A 25392-nucleotide genomic window follows, 5' to 3' on the forward strand; every position below is an offset into this window, starting at 1 on the left:
TTTGGTATTTTTGTCAAAAATTATAAAAACGAAAAAACTAAAAATCAGAAATCGAAACTAGAAGCCAAAAACTAACATATGTGGTTAATATTTGTAAAATAAAGATAAAATTTAAATTTTAACTAAAAAAAATGTTCATTGTCTTTAAATCAAATAATATTTTAGAAAATATGATTCACATAATAAAGTGAAAAATAATACAAACTGAAAATACAGTAATAAAATAAAATTTGTTATAACTATTTTGCTTAATTGTTTGTTTTCAAAATTCGTTTTACAATAACAACTTTATTTCACATGACAATTAAAAAATAGTACACATATTTTGTTATAGGCTTTTAGCTTTTATTATTTTTCTTTTTGAAATTTATTGATATTTTTTGTTTTGATTTTAGGGCAAAAAGACACTCATCTCCTCCTTAGATTTAGCAAAACGACAAAGACTTTCCCTAAAGTTTCAAAAATGGCTCAGACGTCTCTCAGGTTTACCAAAAAAACACAATTCTACCCTGAAAAAACTTGTCTTTTTGGAAAATATAATGTGAGGCTTGTGTCTTTTTAACAAACCTCAGGGGAGGTCTCTGAAATTTTTGAAATACAAAATTTAACTATAATAAATCAAATAATAAACTTAAAATCACAATATTATGCAAGAGCTATCAAAATTTTGGCATTATCTCTTCTATGTTATGAACATAACACAATTTTTACTTGTAATCATTTATTTATATACTTGAATTTATAATCATAAAATAATTTCAAACTATGTAGGTTCGATGTGCTTTACTAAACAGGCTGTGAATTATTAATAATAAAAAATTGAACTTAAGAAAAAAGATATTTATACTAGTATAGAATATTTACAACACTCATCCACCAGTAAAGTTCATTTTTTGCAAAAGTGGGTCACCAAACAAGATACGAATCACAACTATTCACAATAATAACATCAATAATAACATCGAGATGATAAGCATTGTCAATACATAATTTCAGATTCAATCTCACTCCTCAATTCCACACTGCATAAAAAATTTTGGTAAAATATTTAATCAAATACATGACATGCAACAAAATGATACGACCAAGAAAAAGAAAACCAAATTATCCCTCAACCCATGCACATATGTTAATTAATAAGATATATCTTCTTAAGTAACACGTACAGAAAGTCCATGAAAACATTCCCAAACCAGCAATTAACAGAATAGTAAATAACTTCTTCAAGTGCTTTAAATTAAATACCCTTTCTCCTTTTTTTTTTGGCCTTATTCCAATGTTGGGAAAAATAAAGAATAGAAATAAAACCTTTAGTTAGCTCAAACAAAAATCGTATATAAAATATTCATAAATCAAAGTTTCAGCTGATTATCTCAATGATTAGGAAATTTCACAATAAGACAATTGACATAAAGTATAACTATAAGAAAACACACACTTCTGAATCACATGTAGAAACCCCAATTTTAATCGGACCTTTTTGAGGAGACTCTGCGTAATAAGAAGTTGATTTTGTATCTCTCGAATGGGAGGATGCTTTTTGAAAAATCTAATCAAGTCCTGAGTCTTGAGGAACGAGCCCCGATTATTTCAAAATGGAGCCCTTTTTCAAAATTAAGTCCTTGAAGTGAAGTGCCGATTATTTTAAATCAAGTCTCATTTATTTTAAATTGAGTCCTATTTGTTTTTAAATTGAGTCTCAGTTATTTTTTAATCGAGCCCTGGATGTTTTGAGTCCCGTTTATTTTAAATTTGAGTCCCGATATTCTTAAACTGAGTTCCGGATATTTTCAAATTTGATTCCTTTTATTTTTCAAATTGAGTCTTTTTATTTTAAGATTGAGTTCTTTAAAGTTTAAAATTGAGGTCTTTTTTTAATTGAGTTTATTTAAAAAAAAATTGAGTCCCTTTTATTTTATTTTTATTGAGTCCATTTCATTTTGGGTCCGAGTTCTCTTTGTTTCCGGGAATCAAGTCCATCGTTTTTTTTTCGGGGCCCTTCTTTTAACTTTTTTAAAGAAATAAAATTGGAAGAGTGCATGGCCCATGCAAATAAATACTAGGGTCTAGGGTTTCATTTAGGTCTTTAGGGGCTTATAAAAAGGAGGGGCAGTCTTCACAACAGGGCACGCCGCTGGGGGGAGCGTCGTTCTCACGCGCACTTTCTCCCATCTCCCTCAATCTCCCAGCTTCACCTCACCTCACGCACACACGGCCTTGCCCATCTCCGGCCATCATCTCTCCATTCCCGCAGCAAGACAGCGGCGTCGTCTCCTGCAGCCACCGCGAAAGCCAACACTCCAGCAAGCCGAAGCCTTCATCCTCTCACGCACCAGCAGATTTCTCACATACCAGCCCTCTGCATAGAAGTATCATTATTACATGTAATGTATTGTTATTATGACGTATTAGTATTATTATCTCATATTTATGATATTTTCAGCTTTATTCTATGTTTATATTCTGTATTGGGATATTTATTATTTCCAATATTTTTGTATTGTTTTGTTAAGTATTTTTGTATGGGCGGTGTCCCTATGATTCCAAAAAACGGGTACCGTACCTTAGTTATAAGAGATTATTTTATATTAAATATACTATGTGAATATTTGTGTGACTTATTTATTTGCATGTACCTTAGTATTTTGTAATTTTTTCAAAGGGAGTAAAATAAAAAATTATTAAATTTAAGTTGGGATAATTGTCAATTAATTAGCTACCGTTCGTAAAATGGTAGGGGGTGCCAGTACCTTCCCCTCATATAACCGAACTCTCGATCTCTACTTTGGTATACTCAGACCTATTCTACCCTTAATTAGGTAGTAATCATATGTTCTAACCACACTTAAAAATGTTAATGACGATTCCAATTTCGTTTTTCTTGAAAAAATAAAACTATATTTTTCATTCACCTCCTTGGGACACCCTTGCTCTCGTGATGTCATGACACCACATACACTATTGTATTTGTTTCATTTTTTTTCTTTGCTTGTACACAACATAGGCTTACATTTGGTTCAGATAATGACTATTCCTAAGGACCGGATAGATTACAATAAAAATACAACAAAAATTGAATATACATGTCATAATTTAGAAAAAAATCCACTTATACAAAAGCTTATTTTGTTCCATCCAACATGGAATATAAAATAAGTAATCATTCATATAGTAAAATTTAAAAATAATTATTCCTTATATGTTTGTTGTTGTAGATCATAAAATTCCTTATTTTATAACTATATTGTTCGAAAGATTGCTCAAAGCTTATGGAAGCAATAACCACTGGTTTGTAAAAGCATCATGAAGTAAACAGACGAGATTACAAGAATTGAACTTCAAACATAAAATGTAGTATAATGATTTATTTGAGAAGAGCACTCTCACCTTCTGAAAATGTTGGCAACTAATTAACTTCTTGAGCCAAAATGGAGTTGGGGGTAGTCCTAGGGGTGAGCAAACGGTCAGTCCAGCCAAATTTGGTTAATGAGCCAAATTAATCGAATTTTTCAGTTAATGAGAACTGTTAACCGAACCGACTGAATAGAGGGGCCTCACCGAATCGAATTACCTTTTCAGGTAATTCATTTAACTGAATTTAACCGAATTAATTTGAAATTAATTAATAAAAACATAATATAATTATAGATTTTTTTACCAAATACTACAACAACAAAATGAAGCCTTAGTCCCACTAAGTGGGGTCGACTATATGAATCCTTTTCTGCCAATTTATGCGATTATGGACCATTTCTTTTGATAGATTCAAGAATTTTTAATCATTACATATTATCTTCTCCCAAGTTATTTTAGGTCTACCCCTACCTTTTCTACTGCCTCCCACAGTAGCTAAGTCACTCTTCCTCACAGGTGCACTATGTGGCTTATGTTGCAAGTGTCCATATCATCTGAGTCGTCCATCCCTTATCTTATTTTCTATAAAAGTTATACCTAATTTATCATGAATATGTTCATTCCTTAATTTATCTTTTAATGTTATACCATTTATCCATGTAAGCATTCTCATCTCGGCAACTTTACTTTTTGGATAATGTTTCTTCGTTACCCAACATTCCGATTCATATAACATAGCTGGTCTTATAACTGTCCTATAAAACTTCCCTTTCAATTTTAAGGGTATTCTACAATCACATAGCACACTTAAAGTATTTCTCCATTTTACTCAACATGCTTTAACTCTATGCATTACATCATCTTCAATTTCTCCTTCAGCTTGCATAATAGATCCAAGGTATCAAAATCTACAAATGCTATTTATTTCTTCATCATCAAGTTTAAGTTTGTCTTAAATATTCCTCCTATCATTACTAAAATTACATTTCATATATTCTGTTTTATTTCTACTTATCCTAAAGCCTCTAGATTCCAAAGCTTCTTTCCATAATTCTAACTCAACTTCTACTCCGTCCCTAATTTCGTCAATTAATACAATATCATCTGCAAACAACATATACCATGAAACCTCTTTTTTACCAAATGTTAATTAACATATTAACAAATTAACATATACTAATTAACATATTAACAAATTAGCATATAATAATTAACATATTAACAAATTAACATATACTAATTTATATTTAATTTTAATTAATTATTAAATTAGTTATTTCGGTTAATCGAATTAACCGAATCGATTAACCGATTAACCGAACTTTGTAAAATCATAACCGAACCGATCGATCCTGTGTTCTTAACCCAACCAACTGACCAATTTCGGTCGGTTAATTCGATTAATTTGAGTTTCTCCGAATTATGCTCACCCCTAGTAGTCCCAGCCTATATAGATCAAATTGGTGGAACCTACAAAATCAGCACAAAGTAGTTTTATTAATTAGCATGACCATTTTATATATATAGTTTTCACAACTTAAAATAGCGAATGTGTTGCCAATAAAGCTAAAAGTCGTTGCCCATAAAGCTGAAAGTTGTGATTTTTGTACTACTTGGATGTCCTTCACTGAGTTTGAGGTTCCAATGACTTCAAACACTCTCATTGAACCACCTTAGAGCAGTAAGAAAACACTCAACTATATTGTTCATTTATATACACATATTAGAAATTAAACAAAACACTTCAGGAAAAAAGTATAAACTACAAACAAAATAAACAATATAAGAAAATCAAAACAATGTGTATGTGTGTGTCTATATATATATATATATAGATACACACACGGATATCCAAATTAAATTCACATAGACATTTTAACAAACACCTTATTAGCAACTTAAAACAAAATTAATGACAAAACATATAAGATAGACAAATCAAAACAAAAAATATAGACAAATTAAAATTAAGTGCATGTAGAGATTTTAACAAACACCTTATTAGCAACTTAAAACATCAACCCAAATAACTCATATTATTAGTAAGAATAATCAAACAAAAAAAAAATAAAGCTCAAGAAACAAAACCAAAAATGTAGGCTAGTGAAAATTGAGAATTTCAAAAGCACAACCACAACATAAAAGAAATATTATACTCCTTTGATTAAAGACTCCAACATTTGGGTTTGCACGAATGAGAATGGGCGAGGATGAGGATGACGGGGAGGGGAATGGGTGAATTTATTTTAGGTTTGTAAGGCTAGTTTGAAGGTGTATGGTTTGGGATTAGACTTTTCGAACGAGAGAGAAAGAGGAAGCGAGTGATTGAATTGGGAATAGATAGCGAAACATTAAACACTGAGAAACCTATTTTGGGAAGAGGGAAATTTGAGAGGAGAGATATATTGTGTGAGGAAATATATTCAATTGATTGGAAGTGGGGCTTCTGAACAAGGAATTGAGAAAGGATTTGGGAGTAGGGAAGAGATTTTAAGAAAAATAAGGTAACACTGGAATTTAAGAAAGTTAACTCTTTATTATATGTTTATATATAATTTAATAATAATTGACAAATAATTGTTGAATCACTGCCAATTAACATCTAGTTTTATTTTATTTTTTCATTTCTAATCACGGCGCATTCAAGTTTGTTGAATAATTAGTTTAGAATTTTTAAAATTTTAAAAATATAAGAATTTAAGAGAGGAAATCTATGAGAGAATTTTGGGTGGAATATGTAATAAGGAAATAATGTTTTTAAATTATATTTAATTTTTAAATACATAACTTAATTATAATCAACATATAAAATTAAAAAAGATAAATCTGCAACCAATGAATAATTATTTAGAAAGTTTTAAAATTCTAAAAATTTTAAGAATTTAGGATTAGCATTTTGGAACTTTCTCACGCTTCCATCGTTTTGTATTATATATGTTCATAGATATTGAAATTTATCCAAATTCATTCAAATCTAAATTTAAGATCTGAAATTTATGCTGCTAAACGCAACTCTTAACTTTCTAAATCATAAACACTCATACCCTCTAAATTATTTTTATAATTGTAAAAAAAAAAAGTTAGTAATAAAAAATGATTAAATCTAACATATGTTGTGATACATAGTTACATGATTTGTTAATATTTTTAAGATAAAATTACCCTTATAATTTTAAGAAATATTATTGTTAATAAATTTTGTAGAATGAGCATGAGCAAAATGTTGGGGATAAAATTAGTATGCCCAAGATCCAATCTCACATAGTTTGAATGTAACGCCATGTTTATTTATTTATTTTTAAAATGGTCAAATACCTCATATACCATAACAATAATAATAATAAAGTCCATCGGGACCCAAGGTGGGGTACCGGGGATACACCTATCCATATCCATATTTTATCTATACAGTGGAAAACATAACCCAATTAAACTTTAAGTACAATACTAGAGTCCTATTGTCTCCTAAAAATATCCATACCAACCACTCAAAAATCATCAAATCCTCAAAGTCTATACAAACATACACCCAGTCCCAAAATGGAAAGATACCCTAATCAACATAAATCTACTCCTCCGCTATTTTGGAGCTCGGTCCGCCTGACGCCCTGGATTTCCTAAAATGTTAAGATCTACGAGGTGAGACACTTCTCAGTAAGCAGAAATAAATTATTATCAGTGTGTGATAATAAGTTTTAGTGTATCACATCATTTTCATAAAAATATTAACTTAACTGAGAAATCATGGAAATTTGTATACACACACACACACACATCTGTAACCATATATTATTCTCAAAATATAATCATGTTCAACAAATATTTTTGTGTACAAAGTAACATAAACATCAAAGTACAATCATATGAGTGTATCGCGTTTGTAATGAGAAAAGTCATTCATATCATCGTCATGTAATAACCTCACATGACTAGGTCGTAAGGCTCGAAGGCTGGACTTAACCCTAGTTGGCCTACCAAGTTAAGTCAAAATACCTCGTCTATAGTACGATTAACCCACCGCAAGCTAGTCCAGACCCAGGGGCAATCAACATCTCTTCGAAGGTTCAATCTACTTCCATTATCAACACACTCCCCCGAGCTGTGTGGTTGCACTAACTCAATCACTAGTAACGATATCGTACTCTCATATCATTAAACAATCGGGCTCTCATTTCCATCACTCGTTATACATATAAGTTTATTTCCAAAAATTTCCATTTCTCATAAATATGCTCAATTTTGTAAATTTATATACAAAAATAACTGTGATAATACCCTGGAAAACTGTACATCATGATTTAATCCCTCATGATAAAGTTATGTGACCCGTAGGTGGGACTTAACACTGGTTGCCCTACCAGGATAAGTCAAACTATACTCCACCAATCCTCAGCCCAGCCCAAACACAAACTCCGTGGCATGGTACCTGGTAAACTGCACTCCACCAATCCTCAACTTGATCCTAACACAAATCCCGTGGCACGGTAGCTAGTAAATTGATCTGAAAAAGCAACGGTACTGTGCTCTACTGATAATTAATCTAATTCGTCAGAGTCTAATACTATATATATGTATTATCTTGTTGTTTCATCATGATTTCAAAATAACCATAACACCGTAAACTAATATGAAAATACTGTAATAACTGAACTGAAATATTTATAATAATTGATCTGTCATATTTGAACTGTACAAATTGTAATATCATTGTGTTATGTCTTTAAAGTTCTGGAAATCATGGTAATCTGTGAATACTGTAAATCATGATAGTATGAAAATTGTATAATATTATTTTCTGCTAATATAATGTAAAACATGATATCTGAAAGCTGTATAAATTTTGTACTGATCTGTTACAAGCTCATGCCACACAACTAATGTACGCCTTGACCCTCTACGTGGGCCTGAAGTACTACTAATCCATTTATTTAACTGATAATCCACATACTAATATCATGTACACAGTGGAAAATATAAATATAAATATAATCTCCACAAATATAATACTAGAGTTTACTATTCTTATCCATAATCCAAATTAACTATTCACCACCTGTAATCACATCTATACATGTCTCCAAAACATAATCCCCAAATACCAATATTCTCAACCATCCATATATTAGAAAACTTAAAACATAGAACATATAACATAAATTTATACATCTCAAAATTAGCATAAAAATATACCATTTCCTCTTTCTATTTCCCAGAAATATTATAAAACCTCGAGCCCTTTAAGCTTGATCTCGAGGAGGTCCAGAAAAAATGAATTTATATTCGGGTGAGACACATCTCAGTAAGGGAAGAAACAATATATTAAAACAGCGTGTGGCTAATATGAGGTTTATAAATATCATTTTAATAACATTTGCAAAACGTTATCATAAACACTGAAATCATTCTCTGAGCCTAACCAAACATATGCAAAAGATTTAACCCACTAGATTACCCAAGGATAAGGATGATTACCTGCCCATACAAGTAGCATCCCTCTGCTCTGATACATTTGGCAACCAGAAGGTCACTACTGATGTGACAACCCGAATAAAAATGGAATTTGAATAATTAAGAGGGAGAGAAATAGAAACAGAAACAGAAGGAGGCCGTAGACTTCGTTGACGACATTGCATTTGGGGGATAAAAACAAGAGATTGCCTGGATTCGTCGACGAATACAGGGTCTCGTCGACGAATTTAATGAAGGACTCGTCGACGAGGTGACGTGTCTCATCGACGAATCTGGCCCTATATATATATATCAAAAATCCGATTTTTATCTTCATTCTTAAGCAATCTTCACCCTCTCTCTTTCTCCCCTTCGGCCCTCTCTCTCTCTCATCATTTTTGGGCCAGATATACGTCGGATCAACAATCCGAAATCACCACGACGCTCTTGGCGAAGTTCTCTATGAGTTTGCCAAAGCGGATTATTGGGAAAAAGAAGTTGGAAATCATCCTTGAGTTGAGGTAAGACTTTTTAAGCCGAATTTGGTCTTGCGATAGTTATAGAAAATGATGTACGCATGAAAATACTGAGGTTTAATACTGAGAATTTTCAGTTTCAGGGTATTGATTAGGAAATCCTACGGGGGTTAGGCTATGATATTTTAGGGACTTTCTCAGTAGCCAGGTAAGGGAATAAACTAAAGCAGTTATTTTTTTCATGCAAATTATTATTAATTATGAGTAAATATATTTTCAGAAAAGCATATGTTATATTTGTTTATTACGAATGAAATGTACGATTGGGAAAATACTGCTATGATGATTAAAATGTATATGTATGTATGAGATGCCAGAAAACCACGATTTTAGAATATGAAGTATGACTTTTAACAGCACATGTGTGACATGAATATTATTTTACATGAAATGTACTATGATATGAAAGATTTTACGAGCAAAGCATGTTTTCAGGTATTATGAAAAGATGAGTTATGTTGTGATGATTTTGACGAATATATGATAAATGATTTATTTTCAGAATGTATATACCTGAAACAATATCGACGCGAGGCCGTATTTATGTTATCGGCCCAAGGCCGTATTTATAAAAATGAACGGCACGAGGCTGCTATTATATCATTTATTATATGTTATCAGAACCCGGATGTTAGTTTAGTTTAGTTCAGGGGCACAATACCGTAACTTATAGATCATATGTTTATGATCAGATTAGTGCTAACCACCCCATGAGGGGGTGGGAGATGGATATTCGATGTGGCTTTCAGTAGAGTGTGGATGTCCACCTGACAGTCCGGACTAGGGTGTGGCGGACCCATCATACTTACAGACATATTTGATTGGGCAATGGTAGGCCAGCCATTGTTGGGTCTCGCCTTTGGGCTGTACAACCCGTCGTGGGGGGTAATACATGACACCAGCTAACTATTCATTCTGAGTATATTTTCAGTATTACAGTTATAATAGATGTTTTATGTATGTTATGAATTATTAACAAGTATGAAAGTATATGTTTATCCAGTATGATATGATGAATGTGCATTAGAGTTTTGAAATGTACTGTATATGTTTACGTGCCTTAAATATTCATGTTACCACACAACTGTATTTAGTTTATTTTTCCTTACTAAGAAGTGGCTCACCCCTGAATATTAAATAATTTTCAGGAAACCCAGAGGGACCAGCGGGTCAGGGCCGCCGTTGAGTGGGTTTAGCTTCCTTACTAGAAGGGTAAGCGTTTAACTAGGATCAAGAGATTTTTATTGTATGATCCTAGAGTTATTTTGATTTTTGGAAGATTGTAAATAAATACAGTATTTTGGGAATGTAAATAACTCTGGTATTATGCTTTTTGGATAGATGATTGAGATTTTATTTTACTGCTGCTTAGGTTTCCGCTGTGATTGACAGGTGTCCCCGTTACCCACGGGTACGGGTTGACCATTATATTTATTATGTTACATTTTACGTTAATAAAATTGAGGTTGCTACAACTGAAGCATATCAGGGCACTCACCTTACTCAGTAAGCCCTCTAGTGTTAGATTGATCTCGTACATACTGAGTTCAAATAAAGGTTTACCAGCGAAGGCCCCAAGGATGAAGAAATCTACCAGCTCATACAAGTAGGTTCCCTCTGCCCTAGTACATTATGCAGCTACAACCACATCTGAAGTTACTAGTGCACTCACCTTTCTCAACAAGCCCTTAGGTGAAGAGTACGCCCCGCCCAATTGTAACATGTTCTACGAGCATAGATACTTCTAATATCATAATATATTATTATTTCTGTCATTATTCAACCATTCACATATGTTCATGTTCATAACTTAAACATTGCATTGCATTTCACTTTAAGTAACTCTTTCCCATTTACATCGTTCACATTTCACATTTCATTCCATTGTCATTTCATTGCCTTTTCATTCCATTTTCATTTCATTCATTCGTACTATAGCCACTCTTTAGCCGTCATCAGTTAGTCCACATAAAAATGCTCTAAAATCTGCTAACACAGCTCCTTTTAGCAGTCATCAGTTAGTCCACATAGAAATGCGCTAGAATATGCTAACACAACTTTCAACCGTCAAACATTTACATGGTTGCATTAACATACACAAGAAGCATGGTTCATATCAGATTTCATTCTTAATGCTTTACTTACTTAACCTGTATCTCATACATTTAACATATATTAGCACAAAACTTACATTTACTCATACTACACAATTTAATAGTAAAATTCATACATTGCTTGTAAAATAAGTCAACCAACATTTAACATTTATATACTGAAAATACCTTTCATTTCTTACATAATTATCCTGAAAATATTTTCCACTTTCATCAGTTCATTTTCATATATACATATATAATAAATAGCCATAATCTCGAAAAAATATAATTTAAATGGTTCGAATTTTAAACACATACCGAAACATATACACGTATATATAACACAATTCATTTTCCATTAAATTCATAAAATATTTGGCTTAATATATATTTTTCCAATTATCTAGTTTCTTGAATTACGCCAATAGGGATCCCGAAAAATACCTACAGCACTCACCCGAACCCTAAATCAAAAATCCTAATTTGATTAAATCAATCCTAAATAAAATACTATTTTAACATTTCTTATACACATAAATTCTAAATAAATAATTATACCCTCAAATATAACCAATTTACCTAATTTCCCAAATCTCACTCTCCCTTTGGAGTGGGGTCTAGAAGACCCCAGTTAAAAATTTACTCACGCCAAAATGACAATGATCACGACTAGGACCCCATGGTGGTGTCTGATTGTCGATTTAACGATAGATTTAAGAAGAAAGTAAGGATTTAGAGGAAATATACCTTTCTTCAGGAGTGATACCTACACTGCTCCCACGATAAATCCGCTCCAGTAGAAATGTTGGTGGCGAAGTTAGGAACCCAATGGTATCTTCTGTTTTCCGAGAGGCCTTGCTGCGCCCCCCTTAAAATTTTCTTCTTCCTCTCATTTCTTTATTATTTAATTCCCATAATTATCCGAGTTACTATATATATATTGTCATGAAATAATAATGTCGCGACGTCCCGGACCCTGCCCAGAGAACCACTCTGGCAAAAAAAATGGGTGCGGCTGCAAACTGGGAAGAATGGATGTGTGATTTTGAAAATGTGATTTTTTGTGAAAAAATAACGTGTGATGGAGTCATCACTAACCTTTTGAAGTGCGGTTAGAACACTTGATTGCTACCCCATTAGGGGTAGAATAGGCCTGCGTCACCAGAGTCGGGCTCAGGAGTACAGTTATGCAAGGGAAAGGTATTAGTACCTCCTACGCGCTCGTTCTTACGAATGGTACGATATTGATAAAAAATTATCTCAAAATAAATATAATAAGCCTTTCGAAATTACTCTCTTCCAAAAAAAAAAAAAAAAAAACGCAAAACAGATACTATATAGGTATTACCTCAGAACCGGGGCAATTCAATACTCAGGAGAGTTCATGCCCTTTATTGCAATCATCCGAAATAAAAATCAAGAAAATAAAGTACGAAATACGCTCTCGGGGATTTTGAAATTTGTAGGTTTTTCTAAATAGGAAAATATTATTCCAAGAGGTTTTTGAAATTTGTTCGGGATGGAAATGATTTTCTATGCCTAAAAAATATTTTTGTGATTTTTTTCAAGTGTGAAAATATTTTTTATGATTTTTTTGTGATTTTTCAATATTTTCTCGAATTTCAAAATAGTACAAATAAAAACCATGGAAATCAAAGTATGAAAATATATTTTTTGAGATTTTCTAAGAATTTTGTGATTTCTTGTGAATTTTTTGGATATCTAGATAATAATATACAAGTGAAATGGAGAAAACTGGCGTGAATCAGTTCAGGAGAGGATGAACCGGTCAAACGTTGATTGGTTCGGGAGGAAAACCAGTTTAAGGTCTTGGTTGAGACCATTAGTCAACACGCGTTGCCTGACGCATGAGTTGTGTGTGTTCAGGTGCATGTATGAATGATGTGTGTGCATGCATGGATGTGCATGTGTATGAATGTGTATGCATGCATGGATACGCATATGCATGAATGTGTGTACATGCATGGAAATGCGCATGCATGATTGGGTACGCGCATGAATGTGTGTGCATGCATGAATGAGCATGTGTGTGTGAAAGAACATATACACATGCCTACATGCATGAATGAACAATAACACTGACGCATGAATATGCATATGCATGATATGTGATGGATGAGCGCATGCATGGGCATGCGCATGCATGGGCATGCGTATGCATGCATGCATACATGAATAATGACATGATGTAAGGCCTGGACTAGAACACTCATGTCATGCATGCATGGATGGACAATGACCTACATGATGATGTCATGGGTGATATCGGGATGCGTGAGGTGGGTTACATGGATGGAAATGAGCACGCATGCGTGTGTATGTGTGAAATGGCATGCATGTACATGCATGAGCACGTGAATGTGTGCATTTGAGTGTGAGTGCATGCATGTATGTATATGAATGTGAATGTGTGTGTAAGTGTGACTGCATGCATACGTAATGATATGATGTAATGCATGTGTATGTGAATGCATATGTATGTGTATGCATGTGCATGTAAGTGTATATGAATGCATGTGGACGTGGGTGCATGTGAATGCATGCATGCATGTGTATGCATGTGTGTGTGAATGCATATGAATGCATGCATGTGCATGTAAGTGTATATGAATGCATGTGTGCATGTGTATGTGAGTGTATATGAATGCATGTATACATGTGTGAAATTGCATGCATATATATGCATGTGTGTGTGAATGCATTTGTATGTGTGTGCATGCATGCATGTGAGTATGTGAATGCATGTGAACATGCATGTATGGATGAGGTCACAGGTGATGATGTACCGCATGAGTGTACGTGTATGGACAAGAAGGACCATGCATGCATGGTGTGTGTAAGTGTGTGCATGAATACGCATATACAACATGCGTAACATGTGTGTGCACAAACGTGTGTAAACAACATGTGCAAAATGTGTGCGCATAAATGTGTGTAAATAACATGTGCAGAATGCATATGCATAAATGTGTGTGAATGACAAGTGCAAAGTGTGTGCATAAATGTGTGTAAATGAAATAATATACAAGTAAGTAAATGTTAGTATGCAAGTTAACATATTTTAGAATGCAAGTTAGAGTACAAGAAATTAAATGTTAGTATACAGGAAATTAAATGTTAGTATACAAGAAATTAAAAGTTAGTATACAGGAAAACGAGATCATATGATGTATTTTTACAAGACATATATCTACTGTTTTTTACAAGACAAAATATTTAAAACGAGATCATATGATGTATACTATTTGCAAATTATATTATTTTGACTCATAAAAGTAGGAATTAAGTAGAATCTAAGTTATAGCTTTTGAATAACGGTGTTAGAGTTTAAAGATTTGAGGATAAGTATAAACAAGACAAAATTATATGACATGTGATTTTATCAATTTAAGGAGGAATTGAAGATAATATTAAACTTGGAATATTGAAGAGGAAAAGTTAGATTTAAAATAATCTAGAATGAGGTTGTAAAAAATATTTAACATTTGTTGAGTTAGTTGAACAAATGTCCATGATGGAGTGAATTGACTCAAAAGGATTTATATATTTGACCTTATTTAATGGGACATAAAACTTGTTATTGTTAAATATATTTCTTTAGTTGTATTTTTGTCAACACAAATTTTATTTGTAGAATTATTTTGTTGCTAAAAAACACATCATAAAGTTTTTGTTCTTTGGTAGTTTTATTTTTTTGTAAAAATCTAATATTAGTACTTTTTTTTTTTTTTCATTTCTACTATTGAAGAAACAGATTATAAAAATAAGTTTATTATGTTGTTAGATTTCTATTTCTATTGTTGATTTCAATTATTTGCGAAAAAAATTGAAAATCAAAATTTATGGGTTTCAAGTATTTTGATAACTTATTGTCAGAAAATTTTAAATATTTAAAAATATTTTTTAGATTAAATAGTTTATTTTACACACACTTTATTAATTAAAATAAAAATAAAATGATCATATGAATTTAAATAAAATTAAGGAAAAAAAACACATATCTTTTTTGAGATTTGATGAAAAGATACATACCTCATGTGATTTTTAAAAAAACATAAATACCGTCTAAGGTTTTTAAAATATCACAAATTTCATTTATCACAATTATCTTTTTTTACGAGACATAAAAAGATATTTGTATTTTTTTACCAATCTTAAGGTAGGTTTTTGGTATTCTTAAATCTCAAAAAATGTCCCTGAAACGGAAGGTTATTAATGCCTCTCCATTTTTTAAAATTTAAAATGTAGCTACTCCATGCGCAGCCAGAAAAGCTCAGGCAAGCAAGAAAGCTCGAACGCTTCAGAGAGAGAGAGAGAGAGAGAGTGAGTGAGTGAGTGATAGGGAGCAAGCGCTTACCAGTTCGGTTTTGAGAAATAGGGTTTTGGTGTCCCATGTTTTATCTGTAGATGATGGAGATCTTCTCACTGGAATCACTGCCGCTGGGATTTAGATTCCGACCCACCGACGAGGAGCTCATCAACCACTACCTCCGTCTCAAGATCAACGGCCGCCATTCCCAGGTCCGGGTTATTCCCGAGGTCGACGTTTGTAAAAGGGAGCCTTGGGATTTACCTGGTATTTATTATTTCTTTGTACTTTCCTATTCTTTCTAGGGTTTATTCTTAGTGATTCCGTCTTTGTTGATTCCCTTGTTTAACCTCAATTCCCTTTATTCGCACCATCTAACCCATTTTGCCGTGGTATTTCGACCATTTACGCCACAATTATTGCATTTGAGTACACGAACTTGAGATTGTGAATTTAAAATAAATAAAACCCTCGTATCTAATGTCACAGAATTTCAAATTCAAAATCCAAAATTTTATTCTCGGACACTGTTAGAAAATCTGAGTTTCTAAAGGGTCAGTTTGCATCAAGGATTTTGCTTGAAAAAAGAAAAGGAAAGGAAAATACTACTATATATATATATATATATATATATATATATTTTCTCCATATCAAATACCATTATAAATAAAAAAATGTTCTAATATAATTAAAATTTAAGAAAAATCAAATGTTAATGATGTACAAAATTAAAATTTTATTCATTGATTTAGTATATTTTTTATTTTCTTTCTCACTTTCTTCATTAATTAAAGTAAAATCCTTCCTATTTTTCTTTCCTTTTCCTAATGTTTTCAAGTTCCAAACAGGCCGCAAAGGAAGGGTAAGAATCACTCAAGGTTGTGTCATCTCATTTATTTATTTCCACGAATCACTATCTTTTTCTTTTAATTTAATGGAAATGGAAATTCCTTATTTTGATGGTTAAATCCAATGAATAAATGGGTGTGGGTATTCGGATTGTTTAGGGCTTTCTGTAATAAAGACGGACGATCCCGAGTGGTTCTTCTTCTGTCCCCGTGACAGGAAATATCCAAACGGGCACCGTTCTAACAGGGCCACTGATGCTGGATACTGGAAGGCCACAGGTAAGGATCGCACCATCAAGTCACGGTCTGGCCCCAATACAGATTTGATTGGGATGAAGAAGACCCTTGTTTTCCACAGAGGCCGTGCTCCCAAGGGTCAGCGCACTAACTGGATCATGCATGAGTATCGCGCTACTACCAAGGATCTTGATGGCACTGGCCCAGGCCAGGTACCCGTGTGTGTGTGTATGTACATGCCTGCACCTGTGTGCACCTAGTTGACTCAATTATTTTTTTGTGATTGCATCAAGTCAGTGTGTGCGTTACAATGACCTTTTCTTTTATTTGATTCTGACTGCACCAGTGTTACTATAATGCCATCTTATACCAGATTCACCCTTGATTAGAAAAAAAGAAGAATATGTAAGAAGGATGAGCAATCCTCCTACACTGAACAATGAACACAAGAAAAATAGAAAAAAAAGTATATACAACAAAAAAAAAATCAAATATAGCCAATCAATTATGTTGAAGGTAAGAAAAATCAAAATCACTAAGGAAATCATAACAGAAAATCTATTGTGATGCAAAAAATATAATCCCTTCCCAAATCAAATCTGTAGGCAAAGAATGAGCATAAAAATGCAAACATTTCTCTCAACACACTGTCTCTAAAACTTCAAAAACTGCACATTCCTTAATATCCTTGTTTCTTTGCTCCCCGAAAGCCTCTAAAGCGTTCAACAAGAAAGTGTCCAAAGAACTAAGGTGCATCATACACTCGCTAAGGGGCTGTCCTTGTGATGTAGGACAAGAAGCAAGACCTTGAGAAGATCCATGTTTGAGACTATTTAAGAAGAATTAGATTGATAATTGTTGGGTTTATATAATAGTTTACTAATTCTAAGGACCTATATTTTTGAAGCTCAATCTTCAACCTAAAAATCTCTTTTTCTAAAACCTTAATTTCCTTTCTTGCAACCCTTAGCTCTTCGTCATAATTTGCTATTCTAACAAGAAGATTTTCGGATCGAGGAATCTTGTTTCTTCAATATTCTTGGATTTGAATCTTAAATTTAGATTGAAGAATTCTTGCAATCCCTCTTTGCTTAAATATTCTTTGATTGATATTCATTAGCAGCGTCAAATTTCCTACGTCAAAGGATACTTGCTGTAGTATTTTTCAAGTGATTGGCCTTATCTTTTTAGTTTTAGTCACTAGTGAGACCTTCTCCTCTCTTGTTATTTCTTTCTTATTATTATTAATAATAATTTTTCCAATAGTTTGGTTAGTAGTGGAGATCTTGTGTTTATGATTTTTAGGCTTAGTATATGCATTATTGTGTTTTTGTGTTTTTTCATTTGCAAGTTTTGGAATGTACAGAATTTTTCAAAAGTAATATTGCATGGTTTTTGAATTGTAGGCTAGCTTGGATTCACACCCAAAATTGTATGCTTTAAATTTATTATTTTTTAATGCATTGTATTGTGTGTGTGGTTTCTACTAGTAAGGTGTGATTTAGAAAATTGTATATGTAAAAAAAAAACTCAAACGTGTACTCTGCCTGTGTAATACAATTTCTTTGTACGCACAGCCGGTCCTAAGCCTAGATTAAGGAGCAGGGTTGCTTTAAGTAGCTGACAACCAGTGCAAAACTTTGTCAGATCTTATTATCATAAATTCTTACCAAATTCACTTAAGACAAGGGAATAGACTGGGTCAGTATAAAAAGAGGGTTAGTAAGCTAGCATAAGAAATTAAGATTAGATTAGCAACTTGGAATATAGAGACTCTTATGGGTAAAAGTGTGAAAATAGTGGAAAATATGTTTAGAAGGAAAGTTAACTTAATGAAATGAAATGGGTAGGAGAGAAAGTTAGAGAAATTGAAAAATTAGGATTTAAACTTTGGTATACTGGTAAAAAGAAACATAAAAATGGGGTAGGAATTGTAGATAAAGACCTAAAAGATAATGTAGTAGATGTTAAAAGAATAGGAGATATGATAATTAAAATCAGGATAGCTTTAGGCTTAGAGATAGTGAACGTCATTAGTGCATAGCTCTCCAAATTGGCTTAGTAGAAAATCTTAAAAGACAATTTTGGGAAGATATGAATAATATCATACAAGGGATACCAACGTTTGAAAAGATATTCTTAGGAGTTGATTTGAATGGTCATATTGGAAAGGATAATATAGGATATGAGAGGATATATGGAGGCCATGGATATGGAGATAAAAATGAGGCCAGTGATACAATCTTAGATTTTGCTATGTCTTACGATTTGGTAATTATTGAATACTTGCTTTATAAAAAGAGAAGAACACTTGATAACTTTAAATAGTGGGTATAATAAAAGTCAAATAGATTTCTTTTTAAGTAGGAATGGAGATCGTCTATCTTTTAAAGATTGTAAAGTTATCCTTGGTGAAAGTTTGGCCACACAACATAGAGTCTTAGTATTAGATATACATATTTTTAAATGGAAGAGAAGTAACATAAATCAACACAAGAGTACTAGATAGTGCAACTTGAATGGAGATAAGGTAGGTGCAAATACTGTTTGAAATAAAATGGCTAATTCTATCGTAAGGATAGCAAAAGAGGTTTTAGGTGAGTTTAAAGGAAGATACTTGGGTAGTAAATAAAGTTGTTGGTGGGATCAAGAAGTCAAAAAAGTCATTAAGACAAAAAGATTTTGGTATAAAATATGGTAAAGTTGTAGAAATATAGAAAATCTTAAAAGATATAAAGAAGTGAGAAAAAATGCAAAAAATACTATTAATGAAGCTAAACGTAAAAGGTATGATAAGTTATATACTAAACAGAAACAAAAGAAGGATAAAAAAGCATTTATAAACTTGCTACAGTTAGAGAAAGAAAATGAAAAGATTTAGGTGATGTAAACTATATAAAGGACGAGAATGATGATATCTTAATTAGAGAAGAAGACATAGAAGAAAGGTGGTGAAGATACTTTAATAATTTGTTTAATGAAAACCGAAATGAAAGCTTGAACTTGGAAGTGACAAATGAACGGAGAAGACTAAAAATAGGAGATTTATTTGCAAAATTAGAGTTATTGAAGTTAAAATGACATTAAAAAACATGAATAGTGGGAAATCTATAGGACCAGATAAATACCAATTGAAGTTTGGAAATGTTTAGGGGATAAAGGACTTATTTGGTTAACCAATCTATTCAACATTATTATAAAAACCATGAAAATGCCAGAAGAATGGAGGGTAAAGTCTGTTATTACCTTTGTATAAAAACAAGGGCGACATTCAAAATTGTAATAACTATCATGGAATTAATATTATGAGTCATATGATGCTATTAGGGGAAAGGATTATTGAACATAGAATAAAGGAATTATTTGGTTAACCAATCTATTCAACACTATTATAAAAACCAAGAAAATGTCAGAAGAATGGAGGAAAAGTACGTTAGTACATTTGTATAAAAACAAAGGCGACATTTAAAACTGTAATAATTATTGTGGAATTAAGATTATGAGTCATACGATGAGATTATAGGAAAGGGTAATTAAACATATAATAAGGCTAGAAATGAAGATTTCTGAAAATCAATTTGGTTTTATGCCTGGGAGAACAACACCGGAAGCTATTTATCTTTTAAGAAGTTTAATGGAAAAGTTTAGGAAAAGAATAGGGATTTGCACATGGTTTTAATTGACCTAGAGAAAACATATGATAGAGTACCTAGGGAAGTCCTTTGGTGGGGCTTAGAAAACAAGGGGGTTTGCAGTAGATATACTAAGGTCATTAAGGATATGTATGATAGAGTAGTGACTAGAGTTAGGATTGTAGGAGAGGAATCTAAAGATTTTCCAATCACAGTAGGTTTACTTCAAAGTTCTACTTTGAGTCATTATCTTTTTGCTAGTAATTGATGTACTTACTAGGAATATCCAAAATGAGATCCCTTGTTGTATGTTGTTTGCAAATGATAGTGTTGATTGATGATAATAGGAGAAGAGTGGAATCTAAGTTAGAACTTTGGAGAGTCACATTAGAGTCTAAAGGGTTTATGATAAGTAAAAATAAGACAGAATACATGAAATGTAATTTTAGTAATATAAGGAGTAGCAACAGGGAGAAGATTAAACTTGATAATCAAGAGATTAATAGTACTAATAGATTTAGATATCTTGGATCTATTATGCAAACTGAAGGGGAAATTGAAGAAGGTGTGGTACAAAGAATTAAAAATAGGTTGGGTGAAATGGATGAGTGCTTTTGGTGTGTTGTGTGATCGTAGAATACCCTTAAATTAAAAGTAAAGTTTTATAAGACAACTATAAGGCTAGTTGTGTTTTATGGTTCAGAATGTTGGACAACTAAGAAACATGTACAAAAAGTTAAAGTTGCTGAAATGCAAATGTTAAAGTGGACGAGTGGTTTAACATTAAAATATAAAGTGAGAAATGAACATATACACAATAATTTAGGTATAATACTGTTGAAAGCAAGATAAGGGAGGGGCAGCTTAGATGGTTTGGGCATTTGAAACGCAAGCCTAGTAGAGCACTTGTGAGGAAAAGTGATGTTTCTAGCATGATAAGAGGTAGGGGTAGATCTAAAATAACTTGAAATGAGGTATTAAGAAAGGATTTAATAGCCCTTAATCTAATAAAGGAAAACACTCTTGCTTGGATGAATTGGCTGAAAAGGATACATGTAGCTGACTCCACCTAGTGGGACTTAAGGCTTGGTGTTGTTGTTGTTGTGTTGTACGTGTTTAGTATTAATTAGAATTGGATTATGTGTATTTGGGGGTTTGTAATATTTGTGTAAAGTATGAGTTTGTTTATGTGTTTTTGATTTGTTTACCCCATGTACACTCCTTGTGTATTTGGTGTTCATTTTGGTATCAATAAACTTATTACTTATCAAAAAAATGAGTTTGTTTATGCTTAATGTATTTTTAGGGGTATGTGTGTAATTTTATGTGTTTAGGCTTTCTTATAAATAGTGAGAGAAAGCCATGTTGTAAGTTAGTTGTTGATGAATGTGAAGTGAACGTGAGTTCCCCTCCTGGTATCTCCTCTCTCAGCCCTTCTCCTTCTCTTCTAATTTCTCCATGGCTGCAGAACCTTGATGCTGCCCCTGCATCATTTGGTATTTGAGCCCAACCACGATCTCTTTCTTCCATTTCAATTCCCACATTTTTTCTTTTCAATCTTCTTCTTCCCCCCTCTTCTTCTCTTCTTCCTTTCCCCCACTGTTCTGCAACTTCTATCTCTCTCTGCTACAACTTCTTTCTTTCTCCTCCTCTGTTCTGTAACTTCTCCCTTCCTCCCTGCTGTTGCTTCTTCTCCTCTTCTTCTTCTTTCCTTCTCTCCTTTGTTCTGTAACTTCTGCTCCCTCTCTGCTGCTGTTTCTTCTTTCTTCTCTTCTTGTTCTCTGGTTTTCTGTTCTGATGTCCTTCTCTGTCCCTAATCCTTTGTTGCCCAGCAGCCTTTCTGCCCTCTTGCTTCTTCTCTGTTTCTCTTTTCCTTCTCTTTTTCTTCTTCTTCTTCTCTTTAATTCTCTCCCATAACTCTCTTAACTTTCTTTCTCATTTCTGAATTCTGTGGCTGTCTCTTGGCAGTTTCTGTCCAGCAACTCCTCCAACCTCCCATCTTCTTCTTTTCTCTCCCATAACTCTCTCAACTCTTTTTCTCATTTCTGAAATCTGTGGCAGTTTCTGTCCAGAAACTCCTCCACCCTCCTATCTTCTTCTTTTCTCCTCCATAACTCTCTCAACTCTCTCATTTCTGAATTCTGTGGCTGTCTCTTGGCAGTTTCTATCCAGCAACTCCTCCAACCTCCCATCTTCATCTTTTCTCTCCTGCAGTTTTTTAATCCTCTCTCTCTCTCTCTCTCTCTCTCTCTCTCTATATATATATATATATATATATATATTTCTGAATTTCGGTTAAAAAAAAAACTGAAAAGCAGTTCTGCAGTTTCTGAACTTTTGAGAAATACCAGTTGTGTCCCTAAATCTCGACCACTTTCGAGCGACCATCCTGCAACACCACCCACACCACCAAAAAACAGAACCCCCTGAAACCCTTCCCCTCAAAATTTCATCGCTGTCTGACCACTGGAGGACCCACACGCACTGGCCAAACATACTCCAGTCGTCAGTCTTCAAGAATCCCTAGTGTCTTGTGTTTTTCTCATCACATCATCATCACCACTGTGCTCCCCACCCACTGATCTGCAGTCGCCTGAAATTTCATCACCGGAATCTCTTTGCTGGTGACTCTCGCGCCTCATGCGCCAGAGAAGCACGTGAGAAAGTCTCCCAGAGTCTTCTGCAATTTCCTGTCTCGTGAGAAATTGCGTGCAGCCCCGATATTTTGAGTTTATCCATGATTATTTGATCTGCAGCTTGATATTTTGGTTGTGGACACAATATATTGTAAGCAAGCACAACAATTTTTGCACGAAACCTTGAAATTGCCACTGCCAGCTTCGAAAATCAGGTTTTGTTGCTGTAATTTGTGAGTTTTCTTCGTGAATTTGTTTCATTTCAGCAGGACAACCAATATCAAGGTGAATTAAAGATAGTTTTTTTTTTTTTTCCGAGAAATTGGGAGTAAGGTTTGTGGGAAATTGTGTTAAAGTTGTTGTGATATATTGCTGCAGCATATATATGCATAAATCCAACAACATGGTGACAAATTATAGGAAAAAGGAATGTCATTTGCTAAACTTTGGGCGCACTTTCAAGCTTTTCAACACCTTTCTCAAATGCAGAGAAAAGGTTTGCAAAATCATCATTGATGGAAGATGTCCAATGAATGTGGCTCCCATAAATGGAGTCCTTCATATGGAACTTTATGCGGAATCCCATCCAAAGCCTTATGACATATCTTGGATTGATAACACTACCTTACATGTTTATGAAAAATGTTTGGTTCCTATCCAAATGGGTGCTTACTATGATAATGTTTGGTGTGATATCCTACCTATGAAGATTGGCCATGTACTCCTTGGTTGGATGATTTAGCTGTGACTCAAGGACATGAGAACACATGTATTTCATTATAATGGGAAGAAAATCATTTTGAAGTCCGCTTTACCCATGAACCAAGACAAAGAATCAATCATAATTACTCAGCTTGAAGACGATACAAGAAAGGAAATTATGTGTTTGAAGGCATCCAAGGTTCTTTAGACATTCCAATTGTTGAGTTTGTCATTCCCGATGTGCTTATTGATGCCAATTCTCAATTCAAGTCTATGATGCTGCTAAAGGATCGTGGTTTCTTATATTACTCAAGTGCTGGCTTCAAAGAATCCAAGTCTGCTCTCCCTTTTGATCCTTCAACTCCTCAAAATTCGAGGCCGAATTTTTTCTAACTGGGGGAGAGTTGATGTAGGACAAGAAGTAAGACTTAAGGAAGATGCTTGCTGGAAAATAATTAAGAAGAGTTGGGTTAAGGAATTGTGGGGTTAAGTTAGTAGTTTAATATGTGTGTTTAGTATTAATTAGTCTAGGATTATGTGTATTTGGGGGTTGTTTGTAATATTAGTGTAAAGTAGGGGTACATTTATAATGTAATGTAGTTTTAGGGGTTTATGTATAATTTCATGTAAAGAAGCTTTCTTATAAATAGTGTATGAAAGCTATTTTGTAGGCAGTTGTTGATGAATGTGAATTGAAGTGAACGTGAGTTCCCCCCTTCTATCCCCTCTCTCTTCTCTCCTCCCTTCCCCTTCCTCCTTCTTTGGATTATGTGTATTTGGGGGTTGTTTGTGAAATTTGTGTAAAGTAGGGGTACATTTGTAATGTAATATAGTTTTAGGGGTTTATGTGTAATTTCATGTAAAGAAGCTTTCTTCTAAATAGTGTATGAAAGCCATGTTGTAGGCAGTTGTTGATGAATGTGAATTGAAGTGAATGTTAATTCCCTCCTTGGTATCTCCTCTCCTCCCTTCCACTTTCTCCTCCTCTTCTAATTTCTCCATGGCTGCAGAACCAATGCTGCCCCTGCATCACTTTGTTTTTCGTTTCTATAAAGTGAAGAAACATGATATTACAATGTGTTTGTTATGTCGGTAGCGTAGTTTTAAAAATCGGTGCATTATGGCTGCTACGACTATTACATTACGGTGTTAGTGGCTTTCATGATTGTTGTGGGGTGATGTCTTGGAGGTCTTCCGATTCACAACAATAATGATCGTTATGGTCCCATACCAGCTGGTACAACTACCGTAACAACTGTTATGGGCCATTATAAGTTGTTACACTATCAAATTTGCCATGAATGCCTAAAATGGGTTTCTAGGTTCTTTTTTTTTTTTTTTGCATTTTTTCTCCCCTTTTTCCTTTATTATGGAGGTCTAGAAACTCAATTTTAAGTTGGTTTATTTTGTTAGTAGTTTTTTTTTTTTTTGCCATTTCAAGGTTTATTTTCCTTGACAGTTTACTTAGTAGTTTTTTTTTAAATAAAAAATTCAAATAAACCTAGCGTTTCTCTTTAATTAAAATTACATATTTTCATATTCTAAGTTCCATCAAATTTTTTTCGGTGTTTTT

The 25392-nt window shown here is 33.3% G+C and overlaps 1 protein-coding gene across 3 annotated transcripts in view; it reads left to right on the forward strand.

The window, feature by feature from the left end:
• Nucleotides 1-15653: 15653 nt before the first annotated feature.
• The window catches only part of LOC131158799 (protein NTM1-like 9), a 34594-nt gene continuing 24855 nt past the window's right edge, over nt 15654-25392 (forward strand). The window contains exons 1-2 of one of the 3 annotated variants that reach the window (XM_058113674.1): nt 15654-16031; nt 16772-17061. In XM_058113674.1, the coding sequence (XP_057969657.1) occupies nt 15863-16031; nt 16772-17061 (459 nt within the window). In that variant the 5' untranslated portion in view covers nt 15654-15862. The remainder of the gene's footprint in view (nt 16032-16771; nt 17062-25392) is intronic. The other 2 variants (XM_058113676.1, XM_058113675.1) reach the window with 2 other exon arrangements.

The sequence above is a fragment of the Malania oleifera genome, chromosome 6, assembly GCF_029873635.1.
Source record: "Malania oleifera isolate guangnan ecotype guangnan chromosome 6, ASM2987363v1, whole genome shotgun sequence".
Taxonomy (NCBI): domain Eukaryota; kingdom Viridiplantae; phylum Streptophyta; class Magnoliopsida; order Santalales; family Ximeniaceae; genus Malania; species Malania oleifera.